General features: G+C 42.4%; 1 protein-coding gene across 2 annotated transcripts in view; it reads left to right on the forward strand.

The window, feature by feature from the left end:
• Positions 1 to 20330, forward strand: part of LOC131192027 (alpha-2-macroglobulin-like) — a 95361-nt gene that overhangs the window by 19470 nt on the left and 55561 nt on the right. For both annotated transcript variants that reach the window (XM_058170784.1, XM_058170783.1), the window contains exons 6-11: positions 393 to 561; positions 5787 to 5871; positions 7447 to 7570; positions 10308 to 10422; positions 13910 to 14019; positions 17246 to 17407. In XM_058170784.1, the coding sequence (XP_058026767.1) occupies positions 393 to 561; positions 5787 to 5871; positions 7447 to 7570; positions 10308 to 10422; positions 13910 to 14019; positions 17246 to 17407 (765 nt within the window). The remainder of the gene's footprint in view (positions 1 to 392; positions 562 to 5786; positions 5872 to 7446; positions 7571 to 10307; positions 10423 to 13909; positions 14020 to 17245; positions 17408 to 20330) is intronic.

A 20330-nucleotide genomic window follows, 5' to 3' on the forward strand; every position in this document is an offset into this window, starting at 1 on the left:
CCAGCCCTCGGTCCACATGTTTGACAGCCCTGCTCTAAAACAGGGGTCTCCAACCTTGGTCCCTTTAAGACTTGTGGACTTCAACTCCCAGAGTCCCTCAGCCAGCAAAGCAGAAATTTTGAGTAGTTCAGAGAACCAGTAAATACCACCTCTGGCTGGCCCCAGAGTGTGGTGGGAATGGAGATTTTGCAATATCCTTCCCCTGGAGTAGGGTGGAAATGGAGATTTTGCAGTATCCCTGCCACACCCACCAAGCCACACCAAGCCCACAGAACCGGTACTTAAAAAAATTGGATTTCACCACTGGTTACAGGTTTTGGATTGTTTGAAATTAACGACAGCAAAACGGCTTTCTTATGTTTTGTCTCCCTGCTTCCTCCGGACTTCCTCAGGACTCCAAGGGAAACCGGTTGTTCCAGTGGAAAGATGTGGAACTGAATGGGGGTCTGGCCCAGTTTGAATTTCCCCTGGCTTCCGAGCCCGCCTTAGGCACCTACAAAGTGGTGGTTCAGAAGGATTCTGAAAGAAGGATTCAACATACCTGCACGGTGGACGAATACGGTAAGATTTGGCATCCATGTCTCGGCACCCACTTTGTCCAGACCCAAATGAGATGGAACGGTGGCTGTTGGGTTATATCTTTTACTGCACTGATTTTGGGGAAAAGACATATTGTAAATAATGGACAAGTAAGGAGTGGGGAACTGAGCTGTTTATTTAGATCAGGGGGTCTCCAAACTTGGCTAGTTAAGACTTGTGGAATTCAACTCCCAGAATTCCCTAGCCACCAAAACTCATTGCTGAAACTATTTCCTTCCTTCCTTCCTTCCTTCCTTCCTTCCTTCCTTCCTTCCTTCCTTCCATCGTAAAAATACCCCAATTAAAAACCCAAAGAGGAAACCACAAGCAATAAATCTTACTTTAAGATTCAGAGGTTTATTCATCAGCAATTTGGAACGTGAACAGCCAACATGTTCCACAACAAACTTACATTATTAAACCACTGCGATGGGGCCCAATGACACATAGCAAGTCCTACAAGGACTGCTATTGGGCAAAGGACACATTTCTTATACCTTCTTTTTTACTGACATACGCATTCCATAGTTTCACTCCCTTGTTCTTTCTTACATTCTTACTGACCATCACTGTCTGCAAACACCTGTGTACATCTCAAACCTCTATCTGTCGTCTACTTTCAGTTCCCTATTTCTCACAGTTTCAATGTTCTGATTCCAAATATATATATCTCAAAACAGGGGTGAAATCTAAAAATTTTCCTTACCAGTTATGTGGGTGTGGCTTAATTGGTGGGTGTGGCTTGGTGGTCAGGTGACTGAATGGGCATGGCCAATAATAATAAATAATAAAAATAATAAAGTATACAAAATTTGGGAGCGCACCAGTCTACCTTCTTTAAAAATAGAGGCACTGGTCTACCAATTGCCTTTTTTTGGGAGGCACGGGTCTACCTTCTTTAAAAATAGAGGCCCTGGTCTACCGATTGCCTTTTACTGAGGCACCAGTCTACCTTCTTTAAAGATAGAGGTCTACCAATTGCGTTTTACTGAGAGGCCCCAGTCTACCAAGTGCCTTTTTTTTGGCAGGCACCGGTCTACCTTCTTTAAAAATAGAGGCACTGGTCTACTAGCCGCCTACAGTGCTGATCAGCTGTAGTGCGGCCCTTTGAAGCGCCGCAGTCATTTAAGGCTGTTTGCAGCTATATCACCACCGAGAGCTTCAGGGACAGAGAAGAGGAACAACGAGGCATGGGCGGTGGGAGGGGGCAGGGATTTTTGCTACCAATTTTCCGAACCACCCGCCCCCATCGCTACCGGATTGCGTGATCCGGTCGGAACCGGGAGCATTGCACCCCTGTCTCAAAACCATGTACTTTGCAGAAAATGCAGCACACAAGTCAGCACATTAGAAATATGTCTGGTTTTCCTGAAAATAAGACCCTGTTTTATATTTTTTGGAACCCTAAAAGAAGTCCTTGGCCTTATTGCCATGCGCTCAAAAGTCCGATTAGGGGATATCAGGGGATGTCTTATTTTGGGGTAAACAGGTTACATTTTGCAATTATGTTAATTTAAAACTTTGGTTCAGTGAGGCCTGCAAGCCCACTCCTAGGCCTTACTACCTGCAACTTTCCAATAGATATATTTCTCTTCTCACACTTCCTTCCTTCCTTCCTTCCTTCCTTCCTTCCTTCCTTCCTTCCTTCTTTAGCTGCCTATCTCAATCAATGACTCTGGACATCTTAAATCCCAAAATTAAGCTGTATCTTTGCTGCACGGCTGTGGGAAGGAGGGCACAATTTATTTATTTATTTATTTTATTTGTCACAACATTATATATAAGCATAAGCATGAAATAACTATACGATATATAAGCATATACTATATATAACCATAAGTATGTAAATTATATGAAATTGTATACAATCAAAGGGAACATTAGGACAGGAACGGTAGGCATGCTTGCGCTCTTATGCACGCCCCTTACAGACCTCTTAGGAATGGGGTGAGGTCAATAGTAGATAGTTTTTGGTTAAAGCTTTGGGGATTTTTGGAAGAGAACACAGAGTCTGGTAGTGCATTCCAGGCATTAACAACTCTGTTACTGAAGTCATATTTTCTGCAATCAAGATTGGAGCGGTTAACATTAAGCTTAAATCTATTGTGTGCTTGTGTATTGTTGTGATTGAAGCTGAAGTAGTCTTCAACAGGAAGGATGTTGTAACAGATGATTCTATGAGTTAAACTCAGCTCATGTCGAAGGCGGCGGAGTTTTAAATTTTCTAAACCCAGGATTTCAAATCTGGTGGCATAAGGTATTTTGTTGTAATCAGAGGAGTGGAGAACTCTTCTTGTAAAATATTTCTGGACACGCTCAATTATATTAATGTCCGAAATGAGGTATGGGTTCCAGACAGGTGAGCTGTATTCAAGAATTGGTCTAGCAAATGTTTTATATGCTCTGGTTAGTAGTATGGTATTTCTGGAGAAGAAGCTACGCAAGATTAGGTTTACAACTCTTAAAAGCATTTTTTGCGATGTAGTTGCAGTGTGCTTTGGCACTTAGATCATTTGATATGAAAACTCCAAGGTCTTTAACGGGGTGAGGGTCATCTATAAGGTAGTGTCCATCAAGCTTGTATTTATGTCCAGATTCTTTTTTCCAATGTGTAAGACAGAGCATTTGCTGGTTGAGATTTGGAATTGCCAAGTTTTTGACCATTCCGACACAAAGTCAAGGTCTTGTTGAAGGGTAGCTGTATTGTTGGTAGTGTTAAATAGTTTAACATCGCCAGCGAATAGAGCACAATTGCTTATAATATGGTCACAGAGATCATTAATGTATAATATGAAGAGTATTGGTCCAAGAACACTGCCTTGGGGAACGCCGCTATTGACAAGAACAGGATTTGATAGGGCACTGCCTATTTTGACCACTTGTTGTCTGTTTGACAGGAACGCTGTTATCCAATTGTGAAGAGGTCCTGAAATGCCGTAGGATTTTAATTTTAGGAGAAGTTTGTCATGTACCACAGAGTCAAAAGCTTTACAGAAGTCTATGTAAATTGCATCTATTGCTTTGGCCTGATCAAGATTTGTAGTCCATATGTTTTTGCAGTGTAGAAGTTGTAAATTATAGGATAATTTTTTTCTGAAACAAAATTGTTTATTAGAGAGTAGGTTGTTTGTTTCTAGGTGGAGGGTAATGGATTGGTTGATGATTGATTCCATTACTTTGCAGGTGACGTAGCATAAAGAGATTGGTCTGTAATTTTCAACTAGGCTGGGGTCTCCTTTTTTGAAGACAGGGATGACCGTGGCTAGTGACAAAATTTGGGAAGGGAGCTGGTTGTAAAAGCTTTTTCAAAGATTATGCTTAGGGGTTCTGCTAAGTTAGTGGAAAGCTTTTTTAAGAAGTATGCACATAGACCATCAGTCCAATAGATAGAGATGGTTTCAGTTTGTGAAGAGCCTTTTCTACATTATCTTCTGTGAAATCTGTTTGTGTTAGGTCATTGTACTCATTGTTGGTACGACTGGGGAATGATGGATATGAGCCATTACTGTTAACAAAGACTGAGCCGAAGAATGTGTTAAAGAGGTTTGCTTTAACTGTTTCATTATTATATTCTTTGCCGTTAGATCCTTTTAGTGGTGGGATGGATCTCGAGTCTTTAAGTTTGTTGTTCACAAAATTATAAAAAGCACAATTGGATTTTGTGCGCAGAAGGTCTTCTTCTTGTTTGGTGTGGTAATTGGTGCATTCAATTTTTATTTGGTTGCATATATTTTTGTAGTGGTTTCTGAAGTTGGTTACAAAGCCAGTTTTGTTTCTTCACCAGAGGGATTTCTTTTTGGATTGGAGCTTTTTTATTGATATGGGTAATTTGTTTTTCCTGATTTTGGTGGTGGTTTGTGGTACATATAGTTTAATGACTCTATTGTTTTCAAGTAGGAAAACTCTATAGTGGTCTTCAGCAGTGATACAGGTTGAGAATAGATTTTGCCAGTCAAGATATGAGAGGTCGGTGTTTATAAAGTCATAGTTGGCTTTTTTGAAATTGTAGTTTGGAATACCATTATTATGAAGATTTTTGTAAGGGCGTATATTGAGACAAAAGTCTATCATGCTGTGGTCACTGTTGGAAAAGGGTTCTTTTATTTGTAGTCCATAAATTGAGTTTGCGTTGTTGCAGAAGATGAGGTCAAGGCAGTTGTTGTGTCTTGTATTGTTAGTTACTAGTTGATCAAGACCTAGATTTGTAACAGCATGGTACAGGGCAGTGTGGATGGGTTCAGTTGTACATTCATTTGTTATCCAGTTAATAAGACGTAGATTGAGGTCACCCAGGAAGATGAGAGGATAAGGGCAAGAGGTGGCCCATGTTAGTAGTGTGGTTAACATATTCGCATGTGCAATGTCGTAGTCAGGGGCTTTGTAGTATAGCAAGAAGTGAAGTGTGATGTTAAGGGACAGTTCGCATACAATAGTTTCAGGAAGAGCGAGTTTATGTGCAACTTGAATATTTTTTAGATTCAGTGACTTTTTGTAAAAGATAGCCACTCCACCTCCTCTGCGGGTTTCACGTTCTGACTGAAAAACATGATACTCTTTGTCTGAAATAATGGAGTCAGGGAGGGATGAGTTCAACCATGTTTCGCATACAAATATAATGTCAAATGTACCAGTATTTCTTCCAGAGGAGAAATTCAGGCAATTTGTTTACAATGCTTCTTGCATTTATCAGTTTGTATTTGAGATCTGCAATATTTGGTGTTGAGGAAATAAGGGGCGTGCGTACCTAGTTCTGAATGACGGGTGGTTGGAGGTTTTGTACGATGGATGGTTGGAGGTTGGTTGGTTGAACAATGGTTGGTTGAAGGTTCTGTACGACGGGTTGACGGTTCTGTACGACGGGTAGTTGGAAGTTCTGTACGGGTGTTTGGAAGTTCTGTATGACGGATGGTTGGAGGTTGGTTGGTTGAACGGCGGTTGGTTGAAGGTTCTGTATGACGGATGGTTGGAAGTTTTATACGACGGATGGCTGGATGTTTTGAGTGATGGGGGGTTGGATGTTTGCCGATTGACTGTAGGTTTTTCTTTTCATGCAGTCAGCACGGTAGTCAATGTAAAGGTTGCTTTACAATGAAGCAATGTAAAGATTGGTTTACAATGAAGCAGAGTGCATTCTGGGGTTTTTTTCTTTTCTTTTCTTCCTTTTTAAAGCTTCTGATTTTATCCCAGTACTTCATTCTTCCTTATAGTGTTGCCCAAGTTTGAAGTTGTTGTCAAGACCGCCCCGGTCATAACAATTCTGGACCAGGAACTGAAAGCCACCATCTGCGCCAAGTAAGTGGCAATGATCTGGCTTACTTTTTTTCTTATTGAAAGCTTGGATTTCTTTATTTTTCTGACGGACATTCTTCCCATTGGCAATTTCCTTATTCCTGTCTCTTTCTGTGCCAGCTGTGGTCATGTGACCATGAATTATTATTATTATTATTATTTACTGAATCTGCACTACTATTAATCGTTTCATAGTTCCCATCACCAATTTCTTTCCACTTATGACTGTATGACTATAACTTGTTGCTGGCAATCCTTATGATTTATATTGATATATTGATCATCAATTGTGTTGTAAATGTTGTACCTTGATGAACGTATCTTTTCTTTTATGTACACTGAGAGCATCTGCACCAAGACAAATTCCTTGTGTGTCCAATCACACTTGGCCAATAAAAAATTCTATTCTCTATTCTATTATTAAATTTTTATACCGCCCTTCTCCCGAAGGACTCAGGGCAGTGTACAGCCAGAAGTAAAACACAAGATATATACAATTAAAACAACAGTTAAAACATAGCAGATTATAAAAGGCTGATAATTAAAATTAAAATTTTAAATTTTAAAATATTAACAAAACCCCAATTAAAATTCAACACGATTATGCCAACCCCGCTTGAATGAATAGATGTGTTTTGAGCTCACGACGGAAGGAATTATGCTCACGACGGAATTATGATGTTTATTTGGTAGAAACCAAACCAGCGTTTATTTCAAATGCCCATTGAAAACAATCAGTTCATTTAATGACCAACATTAAAAAAAAAAGACATAAAACTCCAGGCTCAGTTATGGTCATAAATGAAGGACTACATGTTATAACATTTTATGGGTATAGTTTTAGTTTCTACAAATGCCACTTCATTCTCCTACATATTTTTTAAAAATTTAGTTAACATAGCTGTGTTTTGAGTGGTACTTTATCATATCTTCTGTTATATAGGCAGTCCTCAACTTACAACAGTTCATTAAGTGACTGTTTGAAGTTACCATGGAACTGAAAAAAGTGACTTTTGCCCATGTTTTATGCTTACGGCCATCAAAATTCAGATGCTTGGCAGCCGGTTCATATTTATGACGGTTGCAGTGTCCCGGGGTCACGTGATCTCCTTTTGCGACCTCCTGACAAGCAAAGTCAATGGGGAAGCCAAATTCACTTAACAACCCTGGGACCACCTTAGCACCTGCAGTGATTCACTTAACAGCTGAGGCAAGGAAGGTCATAAAGGTAAAGGTTCCCCTCGCACATATATGCTAGTTGTTCCCGACTCTAGGGGGCGGTGCTCATCTCCGTTTCAAAGCCGAAGAGCCAGGACTGTCGGAAGTCGTCTCCGTGGTCATGTGGCCGGCATGATTAAACGCCGAAGGCGCATGGAAGGACGGTCATAAAGTGGGGCAAAACTCACTTAACAAATGACTGGCTTAACAACAGAAATGTTGGGCTTAATTGTGGTAATAAGTTGAGGACTACCTGTACTAGTAGTAATTAGATTTTCTCCCCCACCACCCTTTTCCTCCTTAGCCAGTTTGACCAATCATCTCATTTTTTTCTAATGTTCTGGCTGTTTCTGGTCACAGGTACACCTATGGGAAGCCAGTTCCTGGTTTAGTCAGCATGAGGGTTTGTCGGAGATATTCCCACTTCAGAAGCTCATGTTATGGTGAAGAGTCCAAAGCCATCTGTGAGGAATTCAGTGGACAGGTGAGTCCCAAAAGTTGAAGCAGAAACCCCGTGACCAGGGCTTGTGAAGGTTCCTCAACCGCTGGAGTCCGCATGGAGTCCCCACAATCGGGGACAAAATTTGTCTGAAGGGAATGTGTAGAGCAGTGTTGCTCAACCTCAGCAACGTGAAGATGTGGGGACTTCAACTCCCAGAATTCCCAGCAACTTAATACCACTTTATAATGCCTTGGGAAGGCCACACTTGGAATATTGCATTCAGTTTTGGTCGCCGCGATGTAAAAAGGATGTTGAGACTCTAGAAAGAGTGCAGAGAAGAGCAACGAAGATGATTAGGGGACTGGAGGCTAAAACATATGAAGAACGGTTGCAGGAACTGGGTATGTCTAGTTTAATAAAAAGAAGGACTAGGGGAGACATGATAGCAGTGTTCCAATATCTCAGGGGTTGCCACAAAGAAGAGGGAGTCAAACTATTCTCCAAAGCACCTGCGGGTAGAACAAGAAGCAATGGGTGGAAACTAATCAAGGAAAGAAGCAACCTAGAACTAAGGAGAAATTTGCTGACAGAGCAATTAATCAGTGGAACAACTTGCCTGCAGAAGTTGTAAATGCTCCAACACTGGAAATTTTTAAGAAAATGTTGGATAACCATTTGTCTGAAATGGTGTAGGGTTTCCTGCCTGGGCAGGGGGTTGGACTAGAAGACCTCCAAGGTCCCTTCCAACTCTGATATTATTATTATTATTATTATAACTTCACCAGGTGATTGAAGTCGACACATTTTAAACCATGCTGGCCGGGGAATTCTGGGAATTGAAGTCCATGCATCTTCAAGTACCAATAGAAGAGAATTACTGTAGCTCAGGGTTGAATTGCCCTCCTAGCACTGATGGTGTCACCTAGTTTGGTAATGAAACGTCTCCAAAAAAGCAACCAGGCTCAAAGAGCACCAAGGAAACCCAGAACTTCAAGTTGGTGGAGTTAAGAAACGCTGGTATGGAGGAATAAAGAGATGACACTGAATAAGAAATTCAACAACCATTCTATAAACATCGATTTATTTAAAATGTATTGAGTGATATGCAGTTTATATGGCTGCCCATTTCACAATTGTGACTTTAGGCTGTGAAAGAAGATTAAAATCAGAGCTTAGGTTTTGGAAGGGAGGAGACAGTGAGGAAGAAACTCAAGGTTATCCCACTCTGATTTTCTTTGGTATAAGAAGAAAGGAAGGAAAAACTCAGTCAGATTTTCAAGAGTCTGCTTTAAAAATACAGTTCCAGAATAACAGAATAATAGTTGGAAGGGACCTTGGAGGTCTTCTAATCCAACCCTCTGCTCAAGTAGGAAACCCTATATTTCAGACAAATGGCTGTCCAGGCTCTTCTTAAAAGTCTCCAGAGATTGGGGCACCCACAACTTCTTAAAGCAAACCATTCCACTGGTTAACTCTTCTCACTGTCAGGAAATTTCTCCTTAGTTCTAGGTTGCTTCTCTCCTTGATTAGTTTTCATCCATTGCTTCTTGTCCTGCCTTCAGGTGGGGGATGGACTAGAGAACCTCCAAGGTCCCTTCCAGCTCTAGTCTCATTCTGATTTTTTTTTTAAAAATGTGGACATACCCTTGTTAGTCTGGATGGTCAAAATGGCTTCTTTGCTATAGTGAAGTTGACCCCCAAAGTTTACCATTATTCTCCAGCAGTAGATCATCTGGGCCAAGTTGCTGACCACGAATGGTCCCTGCAGGAGACAGTCTGAGAAGGTTTACCCTAAGAAAATTCTTTAAAAAAAAAAAAGTTTTATTTTTACAATCATATCAAATAATTCATCCAATGTACAGTTATATACAATTAGTCGGGCTTGCCCAGTCACTACCCCCCTTTTTAACACTCTTCCCTCTTCTACCTTCTTTTACTTTCCAAACCTTCCTCTCCTTCTCTTATTTACATCCTCTCCTCCCTCCACCCTCCACTCCTTCTCTCTCTTCTACCCCTCTTCCTTCCTCTTCTCCTCTTTCCTACCTCTACCCTAAGAAAATTCTTGAGGAAAACAGGAAGAATAAAGAGAATTAACATAATAACAGAGTTGGAAGGGACCCTGGAGGTCTTCTAGTCCAACCCCCTGCCCAGGCAGGAAACCCTACACCATTTCAGACAAATGGCTATCCAACATTTTCTTAATGCTCCAGTGTTGGAGCATTCACACTTCTGGAGGCAAGTTTTTCCACTTATTGATTGTTCTAACTGTCAGGAAATTTCTCCTTAGTTCTAAGTTGCTTCTCTCCTTGATTAGTTTCTACCCATTGCTTCTTGTCCTGTCTTCAGATGCTTTGGAGAATAGTTTGACTCCCTCTTCTTTGTGGCAACCCCTGAGATATTGGAACACTGCTATCATGTCTCCCCTAGTCCTTCTTTTCATTAAACTAGACATACCCAGTTCCTGCAACCATTCTTCATATGTTTTAGTCTCCAGTCCCCTAATTATCTTCGTTGCTCTTCTCTACACTCTTTCTAGAGTCTCAACATCTTTTTTACATTGTGGTGACCAAACTGAATGCAGTATTCCAAGTGTGGCCTTACCAAGGCATTATAAAGTGGCACTAACACTTCACGTGATCTTGATTCTATCCCTCTGTTTATGCAGCCCAGAACTGTGTTGGCTTTTTTGGTAGCTGCTGCACACTGCTAGCTCATATCTAAATGGTTGTCCACTAGGAATTAGCCACGGCAACTTGCTACTCTCTGTTTTCCCATGCAGGCAGACATTCACGGCTGCTTCTCTCATCTGGTGGATCTGAAAATATTCCAGTTGAAGAGAAACGGATTTCAGATGGAGATCCGTACGGAGGGCATAGTCACAGAAGAGGGGACAGGTAAATAATTGTGTGAGAAAGGTGACGGATAGCTTGGTTGGAGGTAGCGCAGCTTGCTTTGTATAGTGAGGCCTGCAGCTTCAATCTTCAGCTTTTCCTCTAAAATGGTGTTTTTTTACAAACTTGGTGATTTTATTACTATTATTATTATATTAGTATTATTAAACGAATTATAATTGCAATAAATATTATAATATAATATAATAATTATCATTAATTATATTAGTATATATTAGTATATTATATATTATTATTATATTATATTAGTGTTACTATTATTCTTCTTTTCCGTACCAATATCTATCTCTTCCCACATATAACTAGACACAAGGACAGTTTTTTCCCAAATGCCATCACTCTTCTTAACAACTAATTTCCACAACACTGTCAAATAATTTACTAAAGAATGTATTACTATTATTCTTCTCTTCTTTACTGGTATCTATCTCTTCACACTATAACCATGTTGCTTGTATCTTTCAATTTATATTGTTTTTATTTCCTTCCTAGTACGAATTGATAGCTTATTAGTAACCTTGACTATCACTAAGTGTTGTAACTTTCTATTCTTAATGAATGTATTTTATTCTCCTTATGAACACTGAGAGCATATGCACCAAAGACAAATTCCTTATGTACCCAATTGCACTTGCCCAATAAAGAATTCTATTCTATTCTATTAAAATGATTCTGGGAGCAGATTTCAGGTCCCAGAATTCCCCAGCTTTTCACCCAAAATCCACACATCTTAAAGTCACCAAGTTTGAAAGACACTTGCTGAAGATCACTGGATCATTGGAAAGAGCTTTTGTGGCCTAGAATATAGGTCAAAATTTCTATTGCTAAGTCGGGCAGTTGATAAGTGAGTTTTGCCCCATTTTACGACCTTTCATGCTACGATTGTGAAGTGAATCACTGCCGTTGTTAAGTGAGTAACATGGTTGTTCAGTGAATCTGGCTTCCCCACGGACTTTGCTTGTCAGAAGGTCGCAAAATGGGATCATCTGATCAGGGGTGAAATCTAAAAATTTTCCCTACCAGTTCTGTGGCCGTGGCTTAATTGGTAGGCGTGGCTTGGTGGTCAGATGGCTGGCTGGGTGTGGCCAATAACAATAAATAATAAAAATAATAAACAAGGTATAAAAAACAATAAGAGGTGCCAAAAACCAACTTTCACACTTTACACACACACAACACAACACAACACAACTGACTCACACACAGTGTAAAAGCAGTTGCACTTCACACTTCACACAGCCATAAAAAGCTCAAAAACCAACTTTCACACTTTACACACACACAACACAACACAACTGACTCACACACAATGTAAAAGCAGCTGCACTTCACACTTCACACAGCCACAAAAAGCTCAAAAACCAACGTTCACACTTTACATACACACAACACAATTGACACACACACACACACACACAAAATACCACATACAGCTGAGATTTTGTGTGTTTGTGTAGTTAGAGTGAAACACTACAGAAACACACCAAATCTCAGAAAGCTGCACAAATATTTTATTTTATTTTATTTTATTTTATTTTATTTTATTTTATTTTATTGTGGACTTCAATTCCCAGAGTTCCTCAGCAAGCAAAGCCAGACAGCATTAATCACTCAGTGATGAAATAGATTAGCTAAGTTTAGATTAGTTCTGTCTGATGCTAAAAGCGAAACTGGGCTTTCCGGCTGGGAAAAAAGCCATGAGGTCATCAATAATCAGATAAGTGCCTTAGAATCTCTTAAAAGGAGGTTTTCTACATGTTTTCTACAGAAAACATGTTTTTTAAGGTTCTGCTGATGAGAAATTCAGGTGAGATCCCCAGAGTAGCCTTTAAAAAAAAATTTTTTTTAAGTTTAAAGGCTCTACCGATCTCAGCTGAGGGGGCGGGATCCTCAAAGGCTTTTTTTACTTTTAAAGGCATGTTTTGGCTGAAGCAAAACCTTCTTTTAAAAGTAAAAAAAACCCCTCTGCTCATGATGGGGCTCAGCAGAGGCGGGGGGGCGGGGCCAGGGATTTTTGCTACCGGTCCTCCAAACCAGCAGTTGCTATCGCTACTGGATCGCAAGAGCCGGTCCGAACCGGGAGCATTTCACTCCTGCATCTGACCCTGGGACGCTGCAACTGTCCTAAATATGAACCAGTTGCCAAGGACCTAAATTCTGATCACCTGACCATGGAGATGTTCCAACGGTCATAAGTGTGAAAAAGGCTCACTTTTTTCTGTGCTGTTGTAACTTTGAATGGTTACTAAGCAAACATTTATAAGTTGGAATCCACTGGATGTCAAATTTATTTATTTATTTATTTATTTAATAAATAAATAAAATAAATAAATAAATAAATAAATACTAAGCAAACATTTATAAGTTGGAATCCACCGGATGTCAAATGGCTGGATTAAATGATATAATTGTCTAAATGGTTAACAAGAAAACTTTGAATATTTCTCTGAGCCCCAGAAATGAAATTTGCCAGATGAGCTGGCTGGGGAGTTTGGCTCCAGGGGTAAAAAAAAAAGACTAGCAAAGGGTGCTGTTCAGGGGTGAAATGCTCCTGGTTCAGACTAGATCGCCTGATCCGGCAGCAATGGCGGCGGGTGGTTTGGAGAATCAGTAGCAAAAATCCCTGCCCCCCCACATGCCCAGCTGAGCCACGCGATCATTAGAGGTTGTTTTTTTAACTTTTAAAAGCATTTTTTCTTTGCCGAAAAAATGCTTTTAAAAGTAAAAAAAAAAGCCTCTGATCGTGCGGCTCAGCTGGTATCGTCAGAGCCTTTAAAAGCATTTTTTCTACAACCTCTTTGGCTGAAGAGGATGTAAAAAAAATGCTTTTAAAAGGTTCCTCTGACGATCCCAGCTGAGTTGCTTGATCATCAGAGGCTTTTTTTCTTCTTTTAAAGGCAAAAAAAATGCTTTTAAAAGAAAACAAAAGCTTCTGATGATCGAGCAACTCAGCTGGGATCATCGGAGGAACCTTTTAAAAGCATTTTTTCACAACCTCTTTGGCCGAAGAGGTTGTAGAAAAAATGCTTTTAAAAGTAAAAAAAAAAAAAGTTGGCCACACCCACCCAGTTACATTACCTCCCCCACCAAGCCACACCCACAGAACCAGTAGTAACGAATTTTTTTTTGTTTTTTTTGGTTTACATTTATATCCCGCCCTTCTCCAAAGACTCAGGGCAGCTTACAGTGTGTAAGGCAATAGTCCCATTCTATTTGTATATTTACAAAGTCAACTTATTGCCCCCCCAACAATCTGGGTCCTCATTTTACCTACCTTATAAAGGATGGAAGGCTGAGTCAACCTTGGACCTGGTGGGACTAGAACCTGCAGTAATTGCAGGCAGCTGTGTTTTAATAACAGGCTTCTTACAGACTGAGCCACACTGCGGCCCGAAATTTTACATTGCACCACTGGTGCTGTTGTGTTGCTCCTAAGCTTTACATGTGTCGTTGGTTCCTTTTTTGGCAGAGGTTGTGCTGACGGGCTCAGGTATCACGCAGATCACTTCAACAATCAGCTCCATTTCCTTTGAAAATGTGGACTCTTACTACAAACCTGGACTTCCTTTCTCTGGGGAGGTAAGGCAAATCGGTTGATGGCCTCCCTGGTTAAATATTTCATTCGGCCCATGCATTGAATCAGTGTGTGAGTAGGTCCTTCCTACTCTTTGGATGCAACCCGCTCTTAAGTCTCCGAGATATTTCTCCTGAAGTCCCGAAGGTCCTTTTTTCAAGACGCTACTGGATTTTCTTGTTTTTCTTCGAAGACGTGTCGCTTCTCATCCAAGAAGCTTCCTCAGCTCTGACTGGATGGTTGGGGAATGGAAGGATTTATGACCAGCTGTCTGCAAGGAGTATATATCCTTCCGTTCCCCACCCTCCAGTCAGAGCTGAAGAATGTCGTGTCCCACCCCCACTCCGACGAATGAGTCAGGGAAGTCCGTAACAAACTTGGCAAGCCTCTGCAGCTTGCCAAGTTCCTTTGAGGTTTATCAGGGCAGGCAGGAGTCCAAGTTGTGACTTCAGCGATAGGGTCCGATATCAGCAAACTAGATAAGACTTTGCTTGACTCAAGGTTGGAATGCCAAAAGCAGGTCTTTTATATAGGCTGTGGGGTGTGGCTCCATGACTCAGCATTTATCCAGGCCTGCCCCTCCCTTCCTTCTGCTGGCGTTGCCTCTCAGATCTCCGGAAGCGAGGATCCTCCCACTTTGAATTGTCTTCAGCTGGATCTGCTGTCAGCCTCTGGGAAAGGGAGGGGTCAGAAGGAATAGGCCCGAGCAATTCCAACACCTGGCTGGCTTCCTGCTCTGACTGACGGCTGAGCCAAAGGAACACACACTGTATGAGTGAGATTTATTGGGCTACTCCTTTCACTCCTGGAATCCCCTCCGGGCATGGGGCCAGGGCTGGGGGCTGGAGGCATGACAGGCCGTTCATTTTCATTATCAGACTCGGAGTCTGATAACAGGCCCGGTTGGAGACGGGAGGGGGCCGGCTGAGGAGAGGAGGGAGGACGAGTCACAACAAAGAAGCTTCTTGGATGAGAAGCGAAACATCTTTAAAATAAAACAAGAAAGTCCACCTGCCTCTTGAAAAAGCATATTTGGGATTTAGGTGAGGGGTTCCTCTTCCCCTCTGACACAACTCCTGTTCATACAGCTACTCTGTGTGAAGGCAGTGGTAGGTTGCTACCGGTTCATCTGAACTGGTAGCAGTGGCAGCAGGCTCCGCCCACCTGCCCAGACGTCATCAAAAACGCTCTGCGCATGCGCAAAACCTCCTGCACATGTGCAGAACCTCCATGCGCTCGCAAAGCAAGCGGGCCAGTGATGGGTTGCTACCAGTTCGCCCTGCTTCCGGGGTGGCTGCAGGAGGCTCTGCCCACCAGCCCGGACATCATCAAATACGCTCTGCACATGCGAGCGAACTGGTAGCAAAGGTAAGTGAAACCCACCACTGGAGTGCGCTTGTCGTGTCCCACTCCTCCGCTGACGGCCGGGTCAGGGAAATCCGAATCAGGCGTGCCTCTGCAGCTCTGCCAAAGTCCTAGCAAAGTCCTCAGGGCAGGCAGGAGACCAGAAAGTGACTTCAGCAAGATTTGTTTAGACTTTGCCTGACTCAGAGAATGCCAGAAAGCAGGTCCTTTATATAGGCCATGGGGTGTGGCTCCATGACTCAGCACTTATCCAGGCCTGCCCCTCCCTTCCTTCTGTTGCCTCCGTCTATCAAGTCTTCTGACGCGAGGGTACTCCAGTCTGCAGCTGTTGGTAATAGACCTCCCTCAGGCTCACATGCTGTGGAGGAGGGGGAGGGGTCTAGTTGCTCCGTTTGCCTGGGCATGGAGCCAGAGCTGGGAACTGGAGATACTTCCTCCTCTTCAGCCTGTCTGGGCATGGAGCCAGGGCTGGGGCCGGGAGGCATACTAGGACATTCCTCCGTGTTTGGAAGCAGATAAGAAGGCCCCGGCTATGGTGAGATCGGACGAGACACAACAGCGCTCATCCTCGCGCTCCCAATAGCAAACTGGTAGTCCCGGGATTTGAAACCCACTACTGTGTGAAGGGTACCCTGATTGATCGACTTCAATCTAACACAGTGTCGTGTCCCACTCCTCCGCTGATGGCTGGGTCAGGGAAATCCGAATCAGGCTTGCCTCTGCAGCTCTGCCCAAAGTCCTAGCAAAGTCCTCAGAGCAGGCAGGAGACCAGTAAGTGACTTCAGCAAGATAAGTTCGACTTTTGCCTGACTCAGAGACTGCCAGAAAGTAGATCCTTTATATAGGCCATGGGGTGTGGCTCCATGACTCAGCACTCATTAAGGCCTGCCCCTCCCTTCCTTCTGTTGCCTCCGCCTCTCCAATCTTCTGACGCGAGGGTACTCCAGTCTGCAGCTGTTGGTAATAGACCTCCCTCAGGCTCACATGCTGTGGAGGAGGGGGAGGGGTCTAGTTGCTCCGTTTGCCTGGGCATGGAGCCAGAGCTGGGGACTGGAGATACTTCCTCCTCTTCAGCCTGTCTGGGCATGGAGCCAGGGCTGGGGCCAGGAGGCATACTAGGACATTCCTCCGTGTTCGGAAGCAGATAAGAAGGCCCCGGCTGTGGTGAGATCGGACGAGACACAACAGCGCTCACCCTCGCGCTCCCAATAGCAAACTGGTAGCGCCGGGATTTGAAACCCACTACTGTGTGAAGGGTACCCTGATTGAAGTATCCTAGACTTCAATCTAACACAGTGTCGTGTCCCACTCCTCCGCTGATGGCTGGGTCAGGGAAATCCGAATCAGGCTTGCCTCTGCAGCTCTGCCCAAAGTCCTAGCAAAGTCCTCAGAGCAGGCAGGAGACCAGTAAGTGACTTCAGCAAGATAAGTTCGACTTTTGCCTGACTCAGAGACTGCCAGAAAGTAGATCCTTTATATAGGCCATGGGGTGTGGCTCCATGACTCAGCACTCATTAAGGCCTGCCCCTCCCTTCCTTCTGTTGCCTCCGCCTCTCCAATCTTCTGACGCGAGGGTACTCCAGTCTGCAGCTGTTGGTAATAGACCTCCCTCAGGCTCACCTGCTGTGGAGGAGGGGGAGGGGTCTAGCTGCTCCGTTTGCCTGGGCATGGAGTCAGGGCTGGGGCAGGGAGATGCTCCTTCTTCTGCAGTTTGTGTGGGCATGGAGCCAGGACTTGGGCCGGGAGGCATACATTCCTCAGTGTTTGGGAGCAGGTAAGAAGGCCCCGGCTGCTCTGAGGGCGGGCAAGACACAACACACAGCAATCAGATCCGTTCCTCAGCCTGTGTTTGCTTTGTAATTTTAGATTAAGCTTGTGGATGGCAAAAGCACGCCGTTAGCCAACAAGACCATCGAGCTTCAAATATCAGAAGTACAGAACAGTTCCTACTACAAGACTGATGGTGCGGGACGAGTCCACTTTTCCATAGAGACTTCTGGCTTCACTAACGATGCCATTCAACTCACTGTGAGTATTCTTAGTTTATTTATTTATTTATTTATTTATTTATTTGTTCACACTTTTATACCGCCCTATCTCCCCAGGGACTCAGGGCGGTTTACAGCCATATAAAACACACATATATATACAGAATAAAACACCAATTTAAAAAACTTATTACATAAGGCCGAATATTTAAAATAAGAATATAAATAATAAAACCCCATTAAAATCCGATTTGAAATTTAAAACATTTAAAAATTCTAGTCCAGTCCTGCGCAAATAAATAGATGTGTCTTAAGCTCGCGGCGGAAGGTTCGAAGGTCAGGAAGTTGGCGAAGTCCTGGGGGAAGCTCGTTCCAGAGGGTGGGGGCCCCCACAGAAAAGGCCCTTCCCCAGTAAACATGTGGTGGCGTTCAACCTACCCAGCAACCTGTCCATGTCCTCGGGAGCCACCGGGTCAAACTCATCCCAAACAGTCTCAACAAGACAGCTCTCTGACATCTCGCCTGGATCTACCCAATTTTGGTCCAGGCCATCCCGAAGCTGAACGATTTTGTCGTATAGATAACCACTAAACTCCTCGGCACGTCCCTGCAACGGGTCATCCCGCTCCCCCTGATGAAGGAGAGAGCGAGTCACCCGAAACAGGGCGGCTGGGCGGTTATCTGCCGACGCAATGAGGGAGGAGACGTAGCAACGTCTCGCTTCCCTCATTGCCACTAGGTAGGTCCTAGTATAGTGATGGAGTTGTTAGCCGTAAATCATGGCAAGATTCTTAGCCTGGTATGTCCTTTGCCAAATAGGATCTGAGGTGGAAAGGTACTTTTTACTTATGAATAAGAGGAGGCGCAATTGCTCAGTGGTTAAAGACTCTGGTTCAAGACCCGAGTGCTGTGTGACGGGGTGAGCTCCTGTTACTGGCTCCAGCTCCTGCAAAATGCGAGTAGAAAAATAGGTACCATTTTGGTGGGAAGGTGTAAAAAAATAGCTTTTAAAAGGTTCCGGCAATCAGGCAACTCAGCTGGGATCGTCAGAACCCTTTAAAAGCTAAAATACACACGTGGTTGGAAAAAATGATTAAAAAGCATATTGACTTTAAGCCAGAAATCTTTCTGTTGGGAATTATACCGGAGATATATACTAGAGATATAAAATATTTGATTGTGAATATTATTACAGCAGCTAGGATTGTATTTGCAAAAAATTGGAAAAATGAAAAGTTACCTTTGCAAGATGAAATAATTAGAAAAATGTTGGAATGTGCAGAGATGAGTAAATTAACACTGAAATTAGAGAACAAGAAGATAAGCAATATTATAAAATATGGGATTTATTCTATAATTGGTTAAATGGAAATATATGTTAGGAAAAATGAATATAAGATATATGTATGGAAGAGATGATTATTTTGTGAATGCACAGGAAGATATGTTAACATCCTTACAGCACGTTGTAATGGAATTGATTTGATGAGGGTTTTTTATTTTATGTTTAAAAAAACAAATAAAATTTTTCAAAAAAAAAAAAAGAACCCTTTAAAAGCTTTTAAAAGGCTCCTCTGGCGATCCCAGCTGAGTTGCCTGATCATCAGAGCTTTTAAAAGCATTTTTTTACAACCTCTTTGGTCGAAGAGGTTTTAGAAAAAATGCTTTTAAAAGTAAAAAAAAAAAAGGTTGGCCGTGCCCACTCAATCATATTAACACAAGCTATGCCCACAGAACCAGTAATAACAAATTTTACATTTTGCCCCTGATCCCATAATATTCTTAGCATGGTCTTGGGAATGACAAGTTGAATATTCAGAGGGGAGGGGATGTTCCCACATTATAATGAGTTTTCAGGTTATTAAATTCAACTTTCTGGTCAATTCTTGTCTCTAGCCAGTTCTGGGTCTTATCAGAATTTCACATTTATATTTGGTGATTTTCTCCGGTTCCTTTTCTCCTATTCTGCTTCTGCCACGTCTACTATCCAGACATTTTTGTCTTTCTTATCGACAGTTGCTAAATCTGAGGTTTTATATCTGGGAGGTCCTTGTGTCAGAACGGCCTGGCTGGGCTTGCGGGCCTCCCAGGCATCCTGCCCTAAAAAGGAGAAGGGGGGGAGGATAAAAGGGGGAAGAATGAAAGGGCAGCAAAACTTTGTGCATACCTGATAGAATAGAATAGAATAGAATAGAATAGAATAGAATAGAATAGAATAGAATAGAATAGAATAGAATAGAATAGGAAATAAGGAGGGGGAGATGACAGGTGAGAAGGACCATTATGTCTGGATGGGTGGGCGGAGCCTCCCGCTGCTTCCGCCACTGTTATTACCGGTTTGGCCGAACCGGATATAGCCGGCTGAATATCACCACTGAACTGCAGTGATTCATTTAAGAAATACGGCAAGCAAAGTCGTAAAATGGGGTGAAACTGACTTAACAACATAAATTTTGGGCTCAATTGTGGTCGTAGATTCAGGACTACCTGTATTTGTCCTTAAGGCTTGGTTTTGTCTAGCCAGATTTAGTCCTTCTGTCTCTTTCTTCAGCTTTCCTGCTCTTAGCTATTGTCAGGTCTTGTTATTATCTGCTATAGCCATGTGATACTTCACCTTGCCATATCTCTTTTCTAGCTTTCGTTTGGTCTTTCTGGAAGGCCAGTTTGTACTCTCCAATACCCAGAGAGCCTTCGTGGTATACTCGCTTCAGGGCATCGTCTTCACTGTCCTTCAGATATTTATTTATTTTATTTATTTATTTTGTCACACAGTATATATAAGCATAAGCATGAAATAACTATACAATATATAGCATATAGCATGCTATAGTATATAGCATGCTATAGCATACAGCATGCTATAGCATATAGCATATATATAAGTATGAGTGTGTAATAACTATATTAATTGGATATAACGAAAGGAAACAATAGGACAGGTAGGCACGCTTGTGCTCTTATGC

The sequence above is a fragment of the Ahaetulla prasina genome, chromosome 2, assembly GCF_028640845.1.
Source record: "Ahaetulla prasina isolate Xishuangbanna chromosome 2, ASM2864084v1, whole genome shotgun sequence".
NCBI classification, from domain to species: Eukaryota; Metazoa; Chordata; class Lepidosauria; order Squamata; family Colubridae; genus Ahaetulla; species Ahaetulla prasina.